The sequence below is a fragment of the Bombus bifarius genome, unplaced genomic scaffold, assembly GCF_011952205.1.
Source record: "Bombus bifarius isolate JDL3187 unplaced genomic scaffold, Bbif_JDL3187 scf7180000007970, whole genome shotgun sequence".
NCBI lineage: Eukaryota > Metazoa > Arthropoda > Insecta > Hymenoptera > Apidae > Bombus > Bombus bifarius.
This window is the reverse complement of record NW_022884356.1, coordinates 4,276,402-4,301,477: the sequence shown is the minus strand read 5'-3', so window position 1 is coordinate 4,301,477 and position 25,076 is coordinate 4,276,402. Positions and strand designations below refer to the sequence as shown.

General features: G+C 35.9%; 1 protein-coding gene across 4 annotated transcripts in view; it reads left to right on the top strand.

Annotated features, from left to right (window-relative positions):
• The window catches only part of LOC117211113 (hemicentin-1), a 432,433-nt gene extending 408,164 nt beyond the window's left edge, over positions 1 to 24,269 (top strand). Inside the window, exons 21-24 of one of the 4 annotated variants that reach the window (XM_033454736.1) lie at positions 9,790 to 10,431; positions 14,112 to 14,858; positions 17,891 to 17,954; positions 24,135 to 24,204. In XM_033454736.1, coding sequence (XP_033310627.1) covers positions 9,790 to 10,431; positions 14,112 to 14,855 — 1,386 coding nt within the window. In that variant the 3' untranslated portion in view covers positions 14,856 to 14,858; positions 17,891 to 17,954; positions 24,135 to 24,204. Of the gene's footprint in view, positions 1 to 9,789; positions 10,432 to 14,111; positions 14,859 to 17,890; positions 17,959 to 24,134 lie in introns of those variants that run through there. The other 3 variants (XM_033454711.1, XM_033454728.1, XM_033454719.1) reach the window with 3 other exon arrangements.
• The last annotated feature ends 807 nt before the right edge of the window (positions 24,270 to 25,076 follow it).

Genomic DNA, 25,076 nt, shown 5'->3' with positions numbered 1-25,076 from the left:
GAGAAAAAAGAAGAAAGAAAAAAATGGGAAAACGAGGAGTTTGTCTAGTGGAAGGTTGACTTTCACATCACGAAACTCACAGATGATTTATAAGGAAGCATTACGTCTGTGCTCGTTTCTATCTGCTGATAACTTTGATCATTTCGAGTATGAATTCTCCCCGACGGACTTATTCAATTCATTTTTCGTTATATCGAGCAGCCCTCAAAGCGAAAGAGGAAATCTGAGGACCGAAGAAAATGGCGCCGCGCAACAATTCCCAAGCGAATAGCTTCTGAACTTTTCTCCCTTGTCGAAAGGATGTCGCCAAATCGCGCCTCGAGACTAATTCGTTCGAAGAATAGTGCATCGATTAGCAGAAAATTTCGATCGATTCCATCGGAGAAAAATATTAATAAACTCATTAAAGTATCCTGAACGTTTACTATGAGAAACTCGTATATCTACGTACATGCGTTATACGGGGTGGTTGGTAACTGGTGGTACAAGCGGAAAGGGGGTGATTCTACGCGAAAAAAGAAGTCGAAAATATGGAATAAAAATTTTTTTTTTCTTTTTAAATTTTTCCATCGAGACAACGATCTACAGCGAGATCCGTTATAACGAGACGTGATGCAGTGCACGCGTACCGAGCGAAAATTCAAAGTCGATTTTCTCGAAAACAAAGCCTCGAACGAAAAATTTTTATTCTATATTTTCGACTTCTTTTTTCGCGTAGAATCACCCCCTTTCCGCTTGTACCACCAGTTACCAACCACCCTGTATAATGTGTTATATAAAATGTATTAAAATTTCATTAGCACCGTAACAAGACACAATTGTCAACATTATATTGGTAAAATTTGATATATAATAATTTGAAATATACGGCATAACACGGCCGTTTGAGGCATAAAATAATTATTAAAGACCGCTTCGCTAAATATCGAGGCTTGTTCATATAATGGATAATTGATTATTTAAATACATTTGCAATTTCTGGGAAATCTATACTCGTATTAAATATTTTGTAAATTTTATATAAATTTTCAAACGTGTTCCAAATTTTACCGGAATGATGATGATACTCGAGGTTTATTACACACATCGAGTATCTATAAATGGTGTTCAAATACTTTGGTGAACCATTGTATGTCGAAATAATACATATCGAGATTGACGATACTTGCAGTTCCGTTTGCTCAGGTGAAACAGTTCGGGTTAAAATCGTATCGTAATTTCGCGAGAACTCTGAAACACGGTCATGCTTTATGAAACTTCTATAATAAACATCGTTGGGAAGCTCGATTGGTGTTTAACGTGCAGAGTGTAATTCCATAGCTACGTTTTCCATTCGGAAACATTTTTCGGATATATCGCGTTTTACATTGCGCTTGATTGCGAATTTATAACATAAACGAATGTTGGGCTTGATCTTTCTTTTTTTTTTCTTTTTTTCGAAAAATGTTGTCACGTCAAAAGGGTTTATTAGTCGAAACGCTAATGGCGACGGATTTTACAAATAATTTCCGTTATGAAATGTCTACTTTTGTACTTTTTGTTACATTTGAAAACTGGCCAGTTAAAGAAACCTGATTCGTATCGAGGATCATGGTTATCTGTCATATGTTGTAAATGGGAACATGTATTTTCCATATTTACTGACGCTTTTTCGTCAATTTGTGAACAATGTTTGCTCGCTCTCATTTTTTTACAGTTTTAACCGTGAAATTACCAATTCGTAATATAATACAATTTATACAGCATGCATAGATAACAATTAAGAATAGTGCAAGTGGTGTGAAAATTTGTCAATTAGTGGTGAATAAATGTAGACAGGTGCAATACGGTGTCGAACAAAATTTTATGTTGAAAACTGTGATATCATATGACGTTCGATATTTTTCACGTTGCTCGGTTTTAGTACTATTCGTCACTCTACTCGAGTCTTAATCGAGATTGACATTAATTTGAAAATTGTCATTTGCACGAAAGCTAGTCAGCCGAACTGAGCGAATTTTAATAATTGGAAGAAAATGGTGAAACGTCGATATTTCGGTAGATTGGTATTTTCAGAGATGACATGATATCTATAATACTTATACATAGTGAAGTGGCATTTCTAATCGTGTTTTGTTTGAAACATTTAAAAAAAAAGTAGCAGCGAGTCAAACAAGGCTTGCCGTTTCTATACAAAAATAATAAGATAAACAATTAAATTAATCGGATGTTTACAAATTAATAAATCCAATAACATCTCTTCCAGAAGAATTTTCAAATTAGCAACTCAAGATTTCTGAACTATATGATAGATTTTTAATTTAACGAAATTTCAGATATGTACCATGATCTTGAACTGTGACTTAAACAGAACATCGAGTGTTCTTTTAATTAAATTTCCCTCTCCGTTCCATCCGGAGAGCAGAAATTACTAAAAAAGAAACGATACTTTCTACCTTGTCCTTTATTTCCAATTAAGGCTCGTAGAATCAAAGTATCATAAGCAAATCTAAAAAAAAAAAAAAAAAAAAGAAAAAAAGAAAAATAGAACTCGAGAATCCGAGGGCTTACGATAGGAAAAGATGGCGGGGCAAACGTTTTCATTTCAATAAAACGAACGATACGATCTGAGCTCTGGTAAACAACCTCTTAAGATAAAGGTTTAGGAGACTCCAAAGGAATTTATTCGTTAAATGTTAAGCTCGCGATCTTAGTTTCTGTCATAAGGAGAAATGTACGACGATCGCTTGAACAGGAAAATCCCGGAGCAATACTGTTGTCTTAATTTGAATATCGAAGTGCAGTATCGCGTATAATGAAATTGAATGTATATCGTATTTAGTCGCGATAACAGCATACTGTTAGTATTTTCGCGAAGATTCCCTCGTCACTTTTGCTTCGCCACCTTTTTATTTCGTTCTCGAACCCGTTTCTAAATACGTTTCTCTTTTATGCAACACGTTTCCTCGCGTTATCAACGATGCGTTTACGACAACGAGAAGTAAAAGGGCGATGTAAAATTTTTATACGAAACGAATATTAGACGATGATAAGAAATAGTGTTAAAATTTCATAGTAAAATATCTATACGCGTTAATGTAGTGAAGGAGAATGCGGAAAGCGTAAAATTCGTGAGAAAATTCGAACTTGGCGGAGAACGTTAGGATGTTGAAAGAAAAGAATGATATTGTATATTTTTCTAGAGATGGAACGTAATATTTTTTACATTTACGAGTGCCTATTAGAAATTCGCACCTTATCTACTTATAGTTCCGTGCACGTCTTTCAAGATAAAATTTATAGAAGCAGTATGAAGCTACTTGATCTTTCGCTCAGTTACACTTTATGATATTTAATCGAGATTATATATGGCAAAACGACGAAACATACATACATAAATAAGTCTGTCAGAAACTAAACTGATCGCATACAATTTCACTTTTTGTAAATTTCTCAACTTCATCATCCAATACGTGAATATTCTCAAGAAGTAGGCGATTTATTTGTACAAGTTTATTTATTACAAAGAACTCGCATGGAACAACATCAAATTCCACGATACATTTAAATAAATAATACTCGTATCATTTTGTCTTTTTGCTATTTTTCAATTAATTCGATCGATCGTGGTCCGTATAATAAATTCATTTCCACTGTGAAACGTAATAACGCTTATACTATTCTTCATAAGTCGTTTGCAGTGAACAAGTGCATTTTATTACACCCATAAAACACGGAAAAAAGACATAATCATTGACATAGTAGGATAATTATTAAAGAGAATACTAATTTCGAAAGCCTAAAAACCCGCTCTAGACGATTAGGAAATAATTTATTGTTACGATCCAACGGTTTTAATTGGCAAGCTGTTTACGTTTCACCCGAATTCGCTAATAAGAGTGGAATAAAAGAGAAAGGACTGCAGACCGTCTAAATTATTAAAGGGTAATTAGAAACGAGGGCTCCGATAAGGTCTTCGTAATGGCACCTCCTTTGCTTCATTAAGAAATAATTCACCCGGCCTGAGTGGAAAACCCACTCGCCCTTTTTCCTCCGTTTCCTCCCTTTTCAATCCGTCGTTTTATTCTGATCTCGTCCACGACACAATGCCCGTGACGTATAATTGTGTATTACCCATTCTATCCTAATGCGTAAAATCCATTAACGTTAAAAATTATTTCACCCCGGAGGGAAATAGCCCGCGGGAAAAACAAACGAGAAAAGGGTTGGCTCCGATGCTCTACAACTACGTAAACAGTGTGATTTATCGTATATTCACTCGACAATACTTTCCTTTCCTTTCCTTTCCTTTTCTTCTATTATTTTTCCTCTTTTTTCTCTTTTGTCATTACTATATTTCGATTTTGGACGAAGCAAGAAATATAAGAACGTAAATCTTGAAGAAAAGTTTTGTCGAATCATAATCCGAAGTAAAGAATATAGCCTCGATAAAATGTATATCGATATAGAGACGAATCTAGAAAGTTTTCAAGCATTTAAATGCAATTGCCTTTAGATGTACCTTTCGATCCTCGGAATTTGCATATAATGTTAGCAAAGTTTTACGTAGGACATATTTCTGCTTCGATATGAACGTTGGTAATAAGAATAATAAGAAATTTGAAAGGATTCGTTATCGCTTATTAAGTTATAACTTATGAGTGTGATAGACTAGATCAGAAACAATATCGTACAGCTTTCATCAGTTAACAGAAAGAACATTAGCTTCGTATTATTTTAGAAACTTCCATTCGTTAATCGATTCTCGAACCGATTAAACGAGAGCTTAAACGTGGCGCGCTGATTAAATATAGCCCACATTCTACAAACAGTGAAGCAAAATTTAAAAACGATAATACATCCTCTTATCGAGATACTTCATCGAATTTCAATGGAAAGTGCCATACAAGTTGCGTTTATCCGAGCAAAAATCAGCAGTATTATTCACGATAAAACGGAGATCAAATACTCGAAAACGATTAAACAAGATCTGAAAACGATAATACATCCGATTACCGACGGAGTTCATCGTATTTCACATGGAAACACCATCCATACGATGATCGGCGTTCATTGGAAACAAAAATCAACAACATTATTCAGAGCGAGAGGCCTCGTAGAGAAACGCGGGGCCGAACCTTTCGAGCTAATAATTCGCCGAAAGTATTGCTTTCCTCCATTGGAATTGCAAAGCAGTTCTGCTAAAAACCGGTGCTGGTGGCTAACGTTCGGCGCAGTTTTTGTCGGTGTTTTGCCAGGGGGACGCTTAACTAAAAACTGGCAACGCGCTCCGTCGTCCACTTTCGACATCAAAGAGCGGATAACAATGAATAAAAGTTCTGCCCCCTCCCCCTAGAACGCTCCTAATTTCGGAAATGGAAACGAGCGGAACTTCTGCCGTGATCACGTCAAGGAAGCATTATTGTTCGGATTGAGGGACGAGACAGGAGTGGGATACGAGGCTAAAATGTCACAAGAGAAATAATTAGCCTGTCGAACGAAGTTTTCGACGAACTCAGATTCCAGGCACTCTGATACCACCGTGCAACGACATTCTAAATGAGTTTCGACCCTTCCTCGCATCAATCGACCAAGTACATCTTCGCGTACCTTGAATTTTCTATCGATGCTTGTCCATCTTCTATTCTTAACTAGGTTTTTATTTTGATATGGGGACGCAATAATATCATGGTATGCATCATACGCTCAAATTTGGAAGTTGTACAAGGTATGTCGTAAAGACACATATAGCTGTTCGATTTCTGGCTCAACAAAGGTCAGAATTATTTCCTCCGAAAAACGTCGTTGTTATTGAAAAAAAAAAAAAAACGAAAGATCTAGATCGTATGAACATGGTTTGATAATTCCAGTATCAAACTCAATGTATAGCGAAACAAGAAAATCGGACCACTTCCAGTCGACTAAATTCTGGAAAATCTGCACGTATACTGAAATTCCCCATAGCGATGATGACGGGCAGGCATTATCATCCATCTTGAACGCTTTGAACGAGACCATTCGGCCGGGGATCAATTTCCTAGAGACGCTAAATAATCAGCGAGTCGATAAATGTTCGCCAATTTGCATCTCACGTTACGCGCGCCCGGCCCTCCTGTGATTACGCCACGGAATTGCAACGATGCCTGATTAAAGATGCAACGCGGCATCGAGTGGCCTTCAAAGCCCTTTCGACACGAGACCTCATCCCTCTGTTGGACATCCATTTCAATAATTGCGTGTCTTACGATCGGCTAACCGTTTCCCTGTACCTGTTGTGCCCCTCTCTTTGTCCATCTTTGTCTCGTGTTTAACCTTTTGTACCTGTTGTTGTGGTTGTCAGCTTCACGCACCACCAGAGTTTCCCTTCGAAGAGGATAATTAACAAACTCCGCTATGCATCGATGATTAACATTCGATAATTGAGTGTATCGGGAATGAAATTACTAGCGTGTAGCAAGGTTCGAATGGTGGGTGAAATAAAGAGGGATAAAGAGGGATAAAGAGGGATATCGAGGTCACGAGAGAAGGAAGGGTCGTGGTAATTGAGATTCCTCTCGAACGTTTGAAAGTCGCGTCGAGATTTAGAAGAAAGGGAAAAGTATGTGGGAATTTACATGGAAATTGTATGATGTGGTTAATAATAGAGAAAAATTTGAAAAGAAACTGGGGGAGAAAGTAAAACTGATGCTTGACTTAACAATGACTTTTAAGGGAATATAGAAATGAAAGAGAATTATAGAAATTGTCACTGAAGTAGACTGTAATTGAAATCGTATCACGCGCTTGAATAGTTCGTTTATTTGAACAAATTAGGACAGGTTGTTACGCAGATTCCTCTTAAACAAGATTGGGTAGAAGGTTAAGAAGGAATTTAATTTGACGAGAAATTTCAAAAAAGGAATTGATTATACAGAAATCATAGAGGTAATCCGTGAAAAAGAATCTATATATAGGATCCGTACTATCTTTTGTATCACTTAATTCGTTAAATAATACAGCAAAGCTCGTGGTCATACGTGGTTAAACGAATTTTAAAATTCGAAATGCATGGCGTGTCGCAAAGGGATGAAAATTACGACGTGTCCTTAAAGCGTAAAATTCGTTCGGGAGGCGAAAGCCGTGGCGTCGATAAAGCAACGGTCGCCTCTCTCGATGTAGCAGAAGCGTGAAGGGTTAATGAATGGATATTCAGGCGAATCCGTGCAAACCACGGGCCGTCACGCCGGTGTCCGTAGGTGAATGGGAAACGAGTCGCGAGCGGTCACATCATAAATCGTCATCGACGCGGCGGATTGATCGATATTGCGCCCCGCACCCGTGTCAAAATTACACAGAGATAACAAATTAATTTTCCGATCGCCTCGCGAAACCCGTCGAACGCACCCGTTCGTGCTCGTTCCGGCAAATTTACTCGCTGAACACGATTTTCTCTTTATGAAGTCTCGTTCGGATTAACTTACTCAACTTCGCTTCGAGTTTGGGCCCGTACAAGTTGAGTTATGTAACTTTAAGCCTATGTTCGAGCTGTGGTAATCCGACACGGGTATTTAAAGCTTCCTTCAAATCGATTCGAGGTAACTTGACTTCAAACTTATCTTCGTACGAATCGAATTACATATTTCATTTAAAGTCGGTTAAGTTTAAGTAACCTGATACGGATATGTGTAAAGCTTCGTTCAGATTAGTCAAGTCGTTGGAATTCAAGTAACTTGGCAAACCTAAACGAGACTTACATTCGTGTTTAATGCGACCTTTTCACGGCAATCGACTTCTTCCATCGTATCTACGTATCAAGGTAAGTGGAATGTCTGAAAGCAACAGCGTGAAACAGCTAGAAAGCAGCCTGTTTTATATTTGTTCTGCTTGTTATTCGACGCTGGTCTTGAAATCGTTCCGAGGAATCGCCTAGCACAGCAATTTCGTCCACTCAGATTGAAATGAAGCACACGTGACAATAGCCGTCTCGATGGCCGGATCTCATTCTGCAGCCAGTATTCCAGTTTGTCCGTTTGGCCTGTTTGCTTGCACGGTACGCCTGCGACATTATTCGAGCGACAATAACTGGCCCTATGCTCGGTGAACGAATTTTTCGAACAAACGACCGATCTTGATTACAAATGCGTGTTGTCCTGCTCGATAACAAGAGACGCAAACAAACGATAGTCGAAAACTCGTATGATTCGTAATCTTAGCTTTCAAAGAGGCCCGAGTACAATTCGTAATGCGGATAGAGTAAAGATGATTTCTCAATGTAGATTTTCGTGTTATACGAGAAAACGAGAAAAGATGCAATTTAAATGAATGAGCAGAAATTTAAAACGTTTATACTGTACAATTAGTATCCTCGCGCGTTCTGTCTTTTATAAACAACATTTCAATTTTACAAATAAAAGTTATTTAAAAGGAATATTACATTGAAGAAACAGAAAGAAGGGGACTTTGAATTATTCGTACGATTAAATCCACATTCAACTTCCCGAGGAAATAAACTGGTTGCAGTTTGAAGACGATTTTGACGAAACCCAGAGGTTGTTCAGTGCAAAAATATCGCGCGAAATATTTAACACGTATATAGGAGCGTCGTTAATATAAACAATTCGTTGGAAGGCTACGAAGATAGATTTTCGGCAGATGAGAGCATAAACTTCTCGAGTATTTTTCGCGTAAAAACCTTCGATCGTGTTCCGATATTATTCGAAATTAAATACGGAAGTACCTTGAAACAATGAAAACTAATAATAGCGGCTGCTTTTCGCGCGGTTTATTTATTTCCAGCGGCATTTCCTTGTCGGCTTTAAATATGAGCGTTCGACGACTGGTCGAGCTGCAAGAATTATATTTTCCATAATTATTTCGATTTTCCTGCTTGAAATTTTATATCGTAATATTTATGATAAAACACAGATAAATTGAAGATCAGCTCGTTCATTAAGATCAGTTCACAGGCCAATTCGCTAGAATAAAATTATTTGATTCTTTATATTATTTATACCAAGTGGACTTGTTCAATTATGCATTTCTATTATCATATAAGTGAATTTAATTAACTGACAAGTGTTTGCAATTTTTCTTCGCACTGAACTGTCTGAAGGGTTTTAATTCTTTGCACTCCAATTCTATTAGAACGATTGAAAGTGAGAATCTTAAATTATTATTTATTACAGTTTATTATTCAATTTGTAAATTACATTCACAAAATCCAGGTAAAAATCTTTATTATTTACATTACCTCAAGAAAGTTTAAAATTCTTGAAGATAGTAATTAAATTAATACGTTCGGAGAGACTTATTCGTCATTGTTCGAGAAGCTTAATGTTGCTAGTTTGTAGGAATACTTTCTATAGATATGAATATCAAGTCAAAAATCGATACTTCATAATTGCAATGTACCCTCTAACTTTATGAGGTGCATCGGTCGATATCAAGTATCAAATCAATACAGGGTGTACCGCAATTGCCCCACGTAACGATATACTGTAAATTTGGAAACACTTTGTACAATATAATCGATAAATGGCATAACTGAGAAATTATTTCGACGATATATTCTAGAAAAAAAACTTAGAAACACCCGGTATCGGTATAGTAGATGCCCCAAGTTCCAATAATTCTCACTTAACACGCAACGATATCCACATAAAATTAAAAATGATATATCATTAATTGGAAGGAGTAGCTCCTATCGATATCAAATATCTAGACAAAATTTCTATATGAATGTCTATAAATCGTAAAATGCGAGCAAAGATGAATTGGAGTGGAAAGAGTGAAACTCGAGCATAAGTAGCGGCCGGTTGTCTTTTGTTTTAGTTGGTTTCCCCTATGTTTGCCCGAGTTTCGGCTTTGCATGGCACGTTGCATCATCACCATCGTCATCATCATCGTTCGGTACAGAGCTCGCCATGTCCCTCGCGGTCGCCTAGCAGAACGGCGTCTCTCTGCGACGCTAGTTCCGGTTATGAATCGACCAGGAGCCACCTAGGCCCTCACTATAGCGACTACAACATGCCCAGGAATAATTCGCCTGTGTTGAAATACAACAGCCTAAAGCCACGCCGAAGGAAGCACAAACGTTCGCAATTCTATTCACTGAGAATGTGTCGCAGGCACGAGAACAACGTGCACAGGAAGTATCAGCTTTACGCTATTCCGATATACAAGTGCCCTCATAAGAACGGAAGTACCAGTACGATCACGACTATCGTCAGATCTGGTACACCGTCTTTATCCACCAACCAATCGGATCAGAATCAAAATTTTAATGAAAGTTCGAACGAAAGTCGTTCGAACAAGGATCAATCGGACGAGAAACAGTCGAATCCGACAGTGGCACCGCCACCGCCGATTCCAGCGCCAAGAAAGTTGAAGAAGACCGATCCCTCGAAGCACACCTATCAAAACGTCCCCCCTCCCGTTTTTCCACCGAAAAACATCTCGTTGCCGAGGACCAAGGTTTGTCGACTACTCGTGTTCCTTCCTATGTACGTTAAGTACCCGTATTCGTAGCAGTTCGTGAAGAACCGTTGCTGCCGCCCCCAGGAGATCGCTCGTTTCTTGCGAAGCTGTTGAAACGAACACACTGGGATTGATCGTCCGCAGGGTGATCGATCGATCGGACCAATCGTTCGTTCTTGTGTTCTATCTACGTATCTATCTTGTTTTTACAACATGTTTTTCGAGCTGGATAAGATGCATGTTCTTTGAAGGACGGGTTTATTTACAGTGGGAGAGAAAAATGGAGAGGATTTGTGGAACATTTGTTTGATTAGTTTGATCATGCGTTTTGAAGGAATGTTATGTAGTTTTGAAAGGAAATATATCGTAATACTGTTAGGTAACAGGATGTGCCACGTAATCGGAACAGAGCTGTAGAAGGAAAGATTCGATCATTAAATAAAATTACAGAAAAAGATTAGATATTCAATTTTTCCACCGAATAAAATCATTTTCCATTCGCGAGATAATAATGTCACTAATCAGCGATTTCTATTCGATTAATTTCCTATTGATTTAAGATACAGCGCCTGTATGATTTTCATGTCGCGATCAGTCAACATTTTAAAAACAAATGATTAACGTTAAGAAATTAGAAGACAAGGGCTTTGTTTAACAAACATGTTATGATCGAAAAATCAAATTTTCGCCATTTCCATTCTTTCATGCATCTTAATTACCAACTCGGTCGATATTCAACGATTGTTCAATATCAGCCAACGATCTCACTCGTTCGATCACATCCCATCGACCTCGTGTAATTAGTCTACGCTTGGCTCGACCATTTTCTTGAATTACCCACTGCTCAAGTCGTATAATGAACCAACGACGTTTATTCAAGAGTAGAAGCGAAAGAATTTTAAAATTCATAAGCATTAGTCATTTGTTTAAATACTTTAAATTAAACAATCCTCTTTTATTTATATCGCTGTTGAATAACATTTGGAAGAAAAGCTACGTTATACGTATTTTGTGCATAGTTATTTATGCATTGCTCGATTATGGTATAAGCTATAGTACTTTTGTGGTATATTTTGAAAAAAGAAAATATATATATATATGTAATCCCAACAGTTCTGAGATGACAATTTATGTTTTTGAATTTTTTTCTACCATTTTATCGCGACCAAGATTTAGGCAGCAGCAACGATGTTCTGGAACATTGCATACAAAAGTAAATCCTATCCCTTAAGCACCAGTTTCTAATAATTAGCATCGCACCTACTGCATGAGTACGATTTACGTGTCCGCAATAGATATAAAACAGCAGCTTCGAGCAAATAGGAGGTAGAGTTGCCGGAGTTGCCGAGTTATAATCGGAAATCATATTTTCCCTGCTAAGCTGGATCTGGCCACCTATGTAGCGACCGTCCTTGTGTATGTCGGCCGCGTATCAAGTAAGTTTCCACACTCACGACACAAAAATACTAGTACACACATACACACGTAAATAACAACTGTACACGTTGCTTGCCACAAAGCTTTTCAACCTCATTCATAAAAGGAGGTGAAATATTATTTCGAAGCCTTTTAAAGACTCAGTGGCGCGGTCTCTTTCTCATTTCCTTTTTTCTTTGTGTTTGGAGGAAAAAAAATTCCCTTTTGCACGGAGTTGATATTGTTTTGAAGAGATAGTAAAAAAGATGTTTGCTCGGTCTATTCGAAGCAACGGAGAAAAGGAGATACGGATGCTCTGGTTCGCCAAGTCGCTTCTCGTCGACCGACGAGGAAAATCTTTTTGAGACGCGACACCAGCTTCAAACGATCTTCCTTATAACGAGTACTTTCGCCAAGAGGTACATGATAACCACGTTATGCTCATTCCCGGGATTGCTGTGTATAAGCTAGGATTTATATTTCGCGGTTAAGGAGAAAAGAGAAAATGTCGATCGCGGGTACTGGCTCTTTCACTAATGAAATATAAGAGAAAGAAATTTAGCAAACTATTAAATAAATTAATCGTTCCTCGGGGTAAGAGTATAGCATATAGCAGCTAAAATATTACTGAATATATCGGACATAGGAATTTCGAAAATGATTCCGATATCGGAGAGAGGAAATTTTGTACTATTCCTTATCAATTACATAACTTTCCTTTTAGAAGATTTAACGAAAAGGAAAAAAAACGTATGTTCAATTTATCTGAAAGAATCAGTAGAGTATCCAGACAAAACTCGATTGGAATTCAATAATTTAGAAGAAACTGAGTCGTAAAATTCATAATTTGTTTGTAAAAACGAAGCTACCTGGTTTTATTTTTCGAAAAGAATATGGAATAGATAGAAAAGATTGAACGTGATACGATAAAGCGTTTAAATTGTATAATACATTTTTCTCTTCGATAATCCTAACAAGTTGATTTGCACGTTGATCATGTACGATTGACTTGTTTTCAATAGAGCCGTGCCAACGCTATAAATCATATACGACATACGCGAATGACACACGGAATAAATAGTAATATCAGAAAAAAATGCTTCATTCAACGTTATCTGTCATATGATCAATAACTTCGATGAAATTTTCGTTCTCGGAACAAATCGCTTTGCCAGTGAATGAATCAAATAGCCAATTGACGTCGAATATATCGTAGCAGTTTGAACAATATTTGCATATTAAACTTTAATTCGACGAATAGCTATCTCGTTCGTTCTCCCGGAACGGAATTGAAATAAAAATTAAAAGGTACAAAATGTTTCGCTTTTCTCGTTTCACTGACTTATCAACAGCAATTTCTGAGATACAATTAATATTATAGAATGCTATTATTTGAATTAAGATGTTTCCTCCGAATGATTTGCAAAAAGTGAAATAGCCATTGTGTCTCTACGTTCTCTCCGATAAATTCTCTTTCTCTCAAGAACTTTGTCGAAATTTCAACTTTCGCTTCATCGCTAAAGACCACCGCGTATTTCGATCATTTTATCGTTTAATTCGTTCGTATAACAAAAGATCGATATCCAAATAATGGAATTACAATCGCCTTTCATTTCCTTCGACAAATTTTATCTCGCATCATTTCAAATTTCAAATTCATCGGAACAATCGCATCCCTCTCAATACTTCCAATTATTCCATTGTTAAAATCATTCGTATAATAAAGAATCCATATTGAAATCCCAATGGACCTATCTTCCAATCATTTGTCTCAACACGCATGCGGTAATTACCCACTAGCACGATCGAAGGATAAAATAATAGTTCGCTAAATCCATGGATAATTTCTCTAAAGTACCATCGAGTCAGTGAAATTGGTTTAATTTGTCGAACATTTCCTCTAAAAAATTGTCAAACAACGAACCTTCGATCGCCTTTCGTTTCTTCTTTCTTTCTGCTTTTTTTTTCTTTTCAAAGTTGAAATTTCATCTGTCATCGATGATAACCACATATCCTGTAAAATATTTTCGATTTCTCCGGCCTAAATCATCCATATAACAAAGAATGTATATACATAGGAAAATCCCAGTAGACCTACCTACAAGCGACCAATCATCTCTCCGACCGATGATAATAATCCACTGGCGCTGTTTCGAAAGACGAAATAACATTTCGCCTCCGGGTTCGGTATCGCGATATCCGCCACTAACGACACCTCCCCCGACGGCCGTATCCCCAGCGACTAACCCTGCCTGTTGCAGACCGACAGCCTATACAACTACAAAGAACACTACCAGCAGCAACACCGGCAGGAGATGCAGCAGTACAGCTATCCATTACCGAGCAACAGTTCCAGCCAACTAACACTGCCACTAACGCGCAGCCTCTATCATTCCTCGATAGTTAGCCCCTTGCAGACCTCGTACGTGCACGCGAACAGCCGACCACCGACCTTGGCACAGCACGAGAATCATCTTCCCATGGTGGCTCATCCCGACGAGGAGCAACAGAACTACGCGAACCACGACTCTACGAGGCAACCGCGCCGCCATTCGGGCAACCGGTCAAGCGACCGAAGTCAAAAGTACAGGAAGCACAAGCGTAGCGAGCGGAAGCAAAAACAAAGGCGGCCAGAAGCTTCCAGGAGAGCAGACGCGTACGCGAGCGCGCCCTCCTGCGAGACCAGCTTCCACCAGGTCCAAGAACTCGGTATACCCGAGACTTACAAAATCTCCTATCCCCATTACTACGAAGATGACATCGCGGAATGTCCAACCGACTATCACAGATCGAACCCGAGTTCTCGTCAGCAGATCTGGGAACGACAGTCGAATCGTTGCCCACCGGAGAGCACGCACTACGCGGACACAGGTGACACGAAGAACCGGAACAAGTCAAAGAGGATGTCGTCGAACCTTGGCGATGGGCGGTCGCCGTCCGCGCCCACGATAATGCAGTATGCCGAGCTACACTTCCGGGACGTCGGTCAGGAGATCGATGTCTAAAAGGTCAGTTGGGCGGGTTCGGGTTTCAGGTTGTTTGGGAATTTACGCTGTAGATCGTTGGTTACGATATACGTGTTTTCGCAATGAGAAGTCTTGTCTCAGATAATTAATATCTTGTAAATCGATACGCGAATATTCATATAAAAGTAAAGAAATTTTAGTCGAGTTCGATGATCTCACGTTGCAAATTATAGTTGCGGTGTATATCGCGTATAGATTTTTCGCGTTGAGGCTATTTGGTGGTTGAAATAATTTATATACCGTTAATATAAAATTTTGTGCTAGATGTTCCTCTTTCCTTTTTTTTGTGATATAAAAATTGGAAAACTTTCATCGAATTCCAGGGTGGTAGGGTATGCTAATTGATAATGTACATAGATACGTGGATAATTTTGTTTTGTTACGCAAAAACACAGGATTTGTTAATCTTACGATTGAATTTGATCGATAGTAATCGTAAATATAATAAATATCACGTAAATGATAAAGTAAATAGAGAATGTTGAGTTTGTGAGGGAAGGAAATGGGAAATTAGAGATGAAATTGTTCATACGTGTTTTATGGAGAACATACGAAATTTATATAGAGATTCTGTAATTAGAAGCTTGAATTTAGAATTATGGTAGAAGGAAATTTGAATCTTTCGCATCCATTAATGAGATATCTCGTTGTTCGAGCGACGCTCTCAACAAGATCTCGTGTGACCTTTTAGCAGAGTGAGATATATCTGCTGCGAAAATTTGAAATGAAAATTAGTTTAACAGATATCTTGTTCACAAGTGTGGAAGGATTAACGATAAACGTATGTTATACCACATTACATGCGAAAATTGAAAAGCAAATATACGAGATATTTCGTTCGAAATATCGCATCGTAATATTCCTCGTTTATAAATATGAAGAGATTGTCGAAAAAGGGTATGTTTGATACGTAAATACTTATATGAAAAATAATTATATCCGAGAAATCATTTATATTTACATAAAGATTTGTATATACGATGGAATCATAAAATAACGTATTTTGATTTTACTAATGAATTATAAATTATGAGTACGTATTATTATAAAATACAGTATAGCATATAAAACATGTGCAAACGATTGAAATTTTTACATTGGTTTTCTAAAGAATATATAAAATGGGAAGATGATTCATATGATAACAAATTACGAATCTTTTTGATACTAAACGACAGGTCCGAAAAATTTTTCATTGGAAAGTGTTTATAAACTACAGCGTAAATTCTTGAATCGATATTACCATCAAAGCGTTATTGACAAATCAATTCGATAATCAGTTCATCTTCGACAGAAAGAAATCAAAATAATCGAAAAATCATAGGGGATTGAATGTTTAGAAATTTCTACTAAAATTATTGACTACTAATTATTAATAAAATATTATCCATTAAAAAATCATTTAAACAAATTTATAATAATATATTAACGACAGATTATAATAACAAGTAATAAAAAGGTCATTATAATTATAACTAACGAATTATAAGCTGGGTACTACATATCGTTTGGATTACATCCTAATTTCGCAACGGAATAGCAGGTATGGAAAAATTAAACATTTTGTTTCTTAGGAAATTGTTTCGTTGTTTTTACGTATGAATTTTCTATTGTTCGAAATTTAATATTACTCCGTCGTTACGACTGTGTCTGTTTGTTTGCGTTTGTTTCTGCGTGTATGATTTCTTGCATTCGTTTGCCTCTTTTCTCTTTCATTTCTTGCATTCTAAATATGCTTTCGAGCTTGCCATTTCTATAATTTTAATAATTACCAACAACGGGTTTGCATTTCTTTTTTCCTCCTTTGTTCGCGTATCAACTTGGTCGGTAAGTATTTTTAAATTGAAACCAGCTAGCGGAGAAAAAGTCGATTAAACCGCGTGGAATTGAAAACAGGTAAATTGGACGATACGTAAAGCGAATTTCGTAGAAGAATTTTTCTGTTGAATATCACTGGCTTGGTGATATTGCGATTACCTAAATATTACAAACGCTTGTAACTGTATTAAAAATCTCGTTTATAAATTCCATGTCAAACGTCTGAAAATTTCCCTCCAGTTATTTCATCGAAATAACGATTGTTCGATATTAAAAATAACAATGATACATTTCCTCGCGTAACAAACGTCGAAACTTAAATAAATTGTTTTGCAAATGTCTGTATCGAAAATTGCGTTTATTTAAATATCGATACTCAAATACTTAATATATAAATTTTATCGAAAATTTTTATTGTCACCGATTAAACAATTAAAATTCAGAAAAACAGTTTAAAACGTTGAATAAAGGAAGTATCTTAACAGAAAGGATTAAATGAATAATATACAGCGGTTCACGGAAGTATTTGAACACGTACCACACAACAATTTTATATAACAGGGTGGTTGGTAACTGGTGGTACAAGCGGAAAGGGGGCGATTCTACGCGAAAAAAGAAGTCGAAAATATAGAATACAAATTTTTCGTTCGAGGCTTCGTTTCCGAGAAAATCGACTTTGAATTTTCGCTCGGTACGCGTGCGGTACGTTGTAACGGATCTCACTGTAGATCGTTGTCTCGATGGAAAAATTAAAAAAAAATTTTTTTTTTAATTTTTATTCTATACTTTCGACTTCTTTAATCGAGTAGAATCACTCCCTTTCCGCTTGTACCACCAATTACCAACCACCCTGTGTATACGTATTGTATGCCTGTTATACAAAACGTTTAGACATTTTATTAGCACCACAATGAGAGACACGATTGTCATGATTATATGTATATTTATGAAATTTTACAATTCTCATTGCAGCGCTCGTTACAGTGCTAATGAAATGTCAGATGTTTTATATAACACGCATAATATATTTGAAAGAGATGACAAATGTTCAAGTCGTTTTGTGAATCGCTTCAAGTATAACAAGCAGATTATGGGAGAACCCTGTAAATGAAGATTAAAACGATTTGTCGCTTGTATTCATAACGATATACAGGGTTGTCATACATAACAATTGTATTCCAAATGTTTGTTCGTAGGAGGGTCAGCAGACAAAGAGCGATACGTACATTTACTAGGACATTTTGGCGTCCGACATGCCTTGTAGGTACATTGTATTCTATGAATTACGTCGTATTGCTTAGATTTGTTATCGGTATGGCGATCGATCCGACATGTGCGCTACGGCATATGGACAATGAGGCTCTGTTTGTAGAAAAAGCTTTTCACATTGTAGTATTTAATCCTTTGCACTTGATGATACAATGTATATCACATAATGTTTTGATATAGAGATATATCTTAAAAATCATTAATATCTCGAACATGGAGATATTTGATGAGATTATATAACAGATAATCGTTGTTGGAGATTTATCGTTCGTTCGTTCGGTGAATAATTTCTTGAATTCAACGCGCTGAACGTGATTTCACTCTCGAATCTCGATTCCCTGATCTTATCCTCATTTTAACAAATAAACAAACACTCGATATTTTGAAAGGAGTTCTGACATAAGATCCAAGTCACACGTGTTAACAATTATTTTTTCGTATTTTCCTGAAACTTATAAAATTTCTTAGCTATGATAAAATAGAGTTAATTAGCTCGCAAGAACAGGATAGAAACTTAATGATTAGACGGGAAATGTTTATAGAAATTTATATTTTCATAGACACGAATGAAGAAATAAAACTTAAAATAAAAATCTTATCGTCTGTATATTGTAATATGTATTTTACTTTGATATTTTATATATTTGTTGCCACTGTTGCTTATTCGTCGTAACACAAATACATAAACACTCGCAGCGTGTTAATGAAAATAACGAACTAATAAGGAAAATTGTCAAATTTGTATTTGCTTTCCGATGTCGATGGAATTTCTAAATTTTTATACACTGCGCCAATAAATTTCGAAACAGTTTTATCTACGCTTATCGACGAATGACACAATTTCTAAAAGAATAACAAAGCGTGTACATTTGAGATTTAAACTTTCTTCGGTGCGTTATAAAATTCAATCTACAGCGCGAAGATAAGCGCGTTGTCTTATTAGACTATGCTCATTCATAATCGTTTAATTGCCTTTCCACGGTCACGTTACTTGTCGAATCGATAATTCACTATAGATAAGTGGCGCCAGCTATTTAACAGAATTTATATCTCGATGGAAAGCGAGATACTCTAGAAATCGTAACTTTCGATGTTTTCGAACTCGAATAATTTTCAACTAATTTTCTGAATAATATAAATAATTCTGAATTTAATATAATTTACTAATCCGATATAATTGAATAATATATGACCGTTTAAAAGGCTTGCAGCGATGTTTGAAAATTCACATTTATCGACTAATGCACATGTCTATTGCTCTAACGATATTTTACCATTTGCTCTCAACTTTTCATCCTCCTCCTCGATAAACTTCTTCGGACCATTTTTTATAGATATTTATCTAATAAATTCAATCTTTTGTTATGAAAGAAATTTAATAAAAAGCCACGTGTATGATAGTATGTTTTATGCTAGTAGTATCTTCTTGAGGAATGCTTTCGTTGTTAACAAATTCCAGACGTTCCTCTGCGATTGTTGCATTTAGTCCAAATGGAAGCATTATTTGTTCAAATTAAGCAGCTTACCGTTCGTTACAAGCAACAAATGTCTTCTACGCTCAGCAAATGAATCATAGGATTTAATATCAACACTAGCTAAAAATGGGACAAATTTTTCAAACAATCTGGTTTAGTGGTTTATAAAATCGAAAGAACCATAATGATACAGATAGCAATAAGAAATGTTAAGGAAGAAAAATGAAAATATCTTTGTCATAATTCAGGTTTTAATAATAATACGAGTTGCAATAAAAGATAATCCGATATTCTACACCAAGAAAATACTATAATTCTATGATAAAAATTTGAAATGTTTCAAGTTTGAACGGTACTTTGCTAGCGACCAAAATCGGCTTCCTACTTTTAATCAGAGTTTCGAAGCTTTTTCCAGATATAAGCGAAAGAAGCTAAGCCAGAAAAGCAGCGAATAGGTCACGTTCGCGTCATAAACTCAATCCCAATCGCAAACTTTAACAAACTACTGATTCCAAACTTATGGGCGTTGGTAACCCGAATTTCATCGAAACGATGCTTCAAATTAAACACTGCCATCATATCGTAAACTTCATAGCAAACTATCTATTTGTTAAAAAATTCATTTCTATTTTCGATATACTTTAATCCTTTCTTTATACGTCGATTCTGCTTAATATTAATATCGTATGATACAAGGATTAATAGTTCCAAATTAAATCGTTGATTCAAGAAGCAACGACTCATAATTCAAATTTCCACATGTAAGGAATTCTTAACTTACAAACTTTCAAGAAACATTCCTCTCAAAATTTGAAAATATTGATATATTTCGAAAGTAGGATATTAATTCAACGATCTTCAAATGCAGCATTCACGAAGAAAATCAACTAACAAGTGCAAAGGATTAATTTGTCCTAATCTCCGTGCAACTTCCACAGCTTTCCCGGTTCGGCTGCAACATTTACAAGAAACTTGTATCAAAGTTCTATATACCAATACATAGCATGCAACGAAAAATAGAAATCGAATACACGAACTTTTTACCACGCGAAAGAAAAGCATGATAAAAATACAGCGCGGTAGCAACGAAAAGAATACTATGGGATTTGCCATTTAACTCTTTACACGACTCCATATAATAATACACGATTCCATATAAGAATAATTCTTCCAAATTTTTTATGATTTACTATAGTACAGAAATGGATGGATTTAGCCCGGCAAATACAAATTCGAAAGAAACAACATTTCGTATGCACCATACGCTTAACTAATATACCTAACATTTTACTTTTAAATTTGCTTACGGATACTTTAATATCTCGCTGTACCTTACGATACGTCTCACAATATCTTTAATATTTCATTTCATTAAAAGTACTCTTATTCCGTATTCGCGTCAATTCACGAAATTAGCCGTCCTTGTTAGGTATTAGCGACGTACAGAACAGAGATCCGCGTTGTCACGTTCGCGAAACGAAGCGACGTATACATCTGACTGATCATTAAAATTCTAACAGCAATGAACACATGGTTTGTTCGTGAAACGATAAAGCTGTTCGGGTGGCAGGCGCGCGTCGAAAGTTTCGAGGTGGAATCGGCGTCGATTCATCGTCGAAACGTCGCTCGATGATCGCTTTATCCGGCTGTGTTCGATTGTGCATGCTAGGATTAGAACGATCGCGGCAGCAACGGCTTCGTGGACGAGTCACGTTGTAGCATGCTAGCTGGATGCCTGCTTTTATAACGTAGACAGCATATTGATATATCGTGGTCCGATGCTGCTATCTCGATCGATGCGTGGGCCTTCGTCGCGATTCGATCGGCGTACAATATGCATTTACTGTGTCGAAAGATTTCAGGTTTTTTCCACGTGTACCACGTTTCACGGAGAACCCGCGGAACCGAAAATATCGGAGAAAAATCAGTCTTTCTTTTGACGTCAATAACTCTGAAAACATGCATCTTTCGAAATAATTCAATTCTTTAGAATCCTTTGACAATGGTTATCGCGAGACACAAGGTTTATTATAACATAAAGAAGAGCAACTACGAGGCAGTAATTTTTAGAATCAACAGAAATGTAGCATAAGGTAGGATTATTTGAGTCAAGCCGAGTATTATAATTTGCCACTGTCAAATTCAATTATAAACAATTTTTAAGCGATCTGCATTTGAAAATAAAATACTTCATTCGTTACAGTGGCGTGTTCTCGATGACGATAGTTTCGAACCAGAAAAGAAGCTTGCTCGTCAAAATATCAATATTTTCATCGTCGATTATAATTATATCACCTCGTTGTCAGTTATAGTTCAGTAACAACGCATATATTATACATATTACTTTATTTCTGAAAGTTACTTTGTTCTTCTTTTTCTAATTTTTTAAACGTATAATATCTCACTGATTCAAATCATCGTATCTTAGCGTGCATGTTTACGTTGGAAAGGGAATAAAGCGAAAGTAGTAGCAGGACGTATATAGTCAGACAGTCTGGAGAGTGAAACGATATCGATTAGACACCTTGATATATTAAATATTATTCGTTGTACGAAAAACGACGATTGAAGAATGAAATCAGATAGTATTTTGAAGCTTATTTTCTATTGTATGTAAATGAGAAAATCGTTAAAAAATTTTGCAGATCTTCTTTCATATACTTGGAAAATTTTTTTCATAATAATTTTAAATATCGAATGGACGCATGTTATAAATCAGTGAAATATTACAATGTAATATTAATCACGCATCTGCATAAATGTTATTAACGTGTATAATGAATAATAACGATGATTATGAACGCCTAAATAAACCATAGCATATGAAACATTATACGTAATGAAGAATCTGGCAAATTGTGTCTACATTGTTGTTATTATGAAACGTACCTTAAAATGTACCTTTTTGAAATAATAATTACATTTTATCTTTTATCATTTAAAAAATCTTTAACATTTTAATTTCGTTATTATTTGAAAACATTAGAAGATAATATAGCGATAAATTTCTTACTGTGTAATCATATCTCGTTTGATCAATTTAAAAAATCTTGATACATTTATTTTAAATATGAGTACAGTGCAAAACATTTTTTTTAATGGAATTCAACATAATACTCTAGGACATATAATTTATTATTTCAAAAGTTAATTAATGATTCGATATTTTACGAAAATTTTACCTACAAAATAAATATTTTCGAATATTACCAATTTACGTAACGTAAGTTCTATTTTTTTATTAGATCTTCCAAGAAGGTCCTAAAAAGAGATACCAAAATCTTGTAAAAAAAAATTAACAGAAGTGTTTCTTTTAGAAAGAATATCAAAGAACCACATTCCAACCATACTGTGAAACTATTTTATACCTGATGTTTAATCACATAGAGGCTAGTGGTAGAAAATGAAGAAGAAGCAAAAAGATGATGAATAAAAGGATAAGGAAATGAGATGAGTAAAGTTTCGGGATTAAAACTTGAAAAGATAATATGGCATAGATAAAATATTCTTTAGGACACCTCTCTTACAAAGTAAAGCGATTTAAATTTTAATACATATGCATAGCATTAAAGGTATGTTCTTTAAAAATATATGAGGATATATGATATTGTTTAAAGCTGTATTAATCTGTTATGAATCAATTGATTCTTTAAATGCAAAACATTTCGAATAACATAAAACTACGAAAAATATATATCGGTGATGTATAAACTTTAAAGTTCAAAGTTCAAGATTCTAAACTAGATTCGGATTAGATTCAGCTTCGTTAGTCAGAAAGCTAATATCGTGATTATAACTTGCCGACCACCTGCGATTTCTATCTCTTGGTAATGCAGAGGAAGACGAATCCATATCTGGAAGAGATATTACGAACAGAGTAGAATCTCGAATATCTAAACTAATTAACTAATGGACAGGTAATTGGATTATTTATGCATTTACAGGAAATTTAAATATGTAACAATATACACATGATACGCAAAAATATATATTCTTGCATACTACCAAACCAGGAGATTCTCGTTCGTTTGCGATTGTATCTGCACAAAGTACTTTCAATTATCTACGCTAACGCGCTAACAATACGGCTAGCGATACTCCAACTTCTGCCATTCGTCATTACACGAAACATAGTCGAGATTCTACCATAGTGTTACAATAATAAAATGCCAAGAATATTTCTCTTCTAGTTCGATTCAATAATTCAATATAAACCCATTATCGTGGAATTGAGAAACGCTATAATTGGGAAGTTCGAATGATAAACGGCAAAAGAGACAAAGAATGAATATTTTAATAAAAGACAATGTTTTCCTGCTAGATCCAATATTAAATATTGCAACTTCTATGAATTAATTTTAACTTTCAGAAGAAACTTCATTTCACGCTTCTCGTTTATTTTTACATAAGAAATCACCGATTGCTCGCTTGTATCTACGGTCCTTAAAACTTTCGAACGCACCCAGCATAACATAAAAACGATTCATTCGACGAGAAACACAGTCTAACGAAGAACGCTTTTACTTTTTTCTCTCTGCTGTTTCCATGAAACTTACATTGGCTTCGAAATATCCCTCCGAGCTCGAATGCAGGAGGATTCGAGCGTGCAACGTGCGAGCCGACACACGCTCCACTGTTTGCGTAGCCGAAGAGAACATTAGACTAAGGTGTTCGTTGTAATGTTCTGTTTACGCAGCCCTTCAAGCCGGAATTTTCGGATCTCGACTACGCGGACGTGGACTACCGCTCCTATGGGCCGATCAACTACAAAGCTGCCAGCATCGCGCTCCTCCAAAAACAGCAACAAGCTCAGAAGCAACAGCAACAGCTTCAAGGACGACGGCCGCAGATGTATGGTGTCACAGACGAAAACGAAGATCTTCTTTAATTTGTTTTTCGTTTTCGTTATCTCCAATTTGTCTTCCTTTTTGTTCATTTAACTCTTAATTGATATTATTGGATTGTAGATAATTCAGAAGAATTTAAGTCAGGTTATTTAATTCGTTAAGGGCAAACTATGCACGAATGCAGTATACCTCATTTGGAATTATTTTTAGGTCAATTCGCATCATTGAATTCCGTCTTTCGCAATTCACAGATATTTGCTTCACATTTCTCTTCGCTGACACTTTTCCTTTGTATATCCTACAATTCTATGAAACCTATTGCATGTCGAGTAATGGAAGTTTTTGTTTGTTTAGTGAAATTATCTAAAATACTCATTATTCGTAATATGTTTTATTTATTACACAGAGGAGTATATTAATTTATCTAGCTTTTGCAATAACGATGAATCGACGTAGCTTGTATTCATAATCGTTTCGTTACTTGGTGCTTGATAAGTTCATTATAGTGTGACTGTTAATACTTCGTGTCAATCTTAATTTATCGTGTAAAATATCGAATAGAGAGAAAGAAAGAGAGAGACAAATAAAAATTAAACTTTCTAGAATTACGTAACCAAACTTAAATTTAATACAAATTTTCCTGCTCAACTATGATCCAACTGTATTGGTTGAAAGTTAAGTTTCTCTTTTTTTAACGCGATGTTACGTGAAAATTACCTTGTGGCCATAATAATATCGTAACGTGTGTAAGAATTGTGATTAACGTTTAGTGTTGATTACGTAAGCTTCTC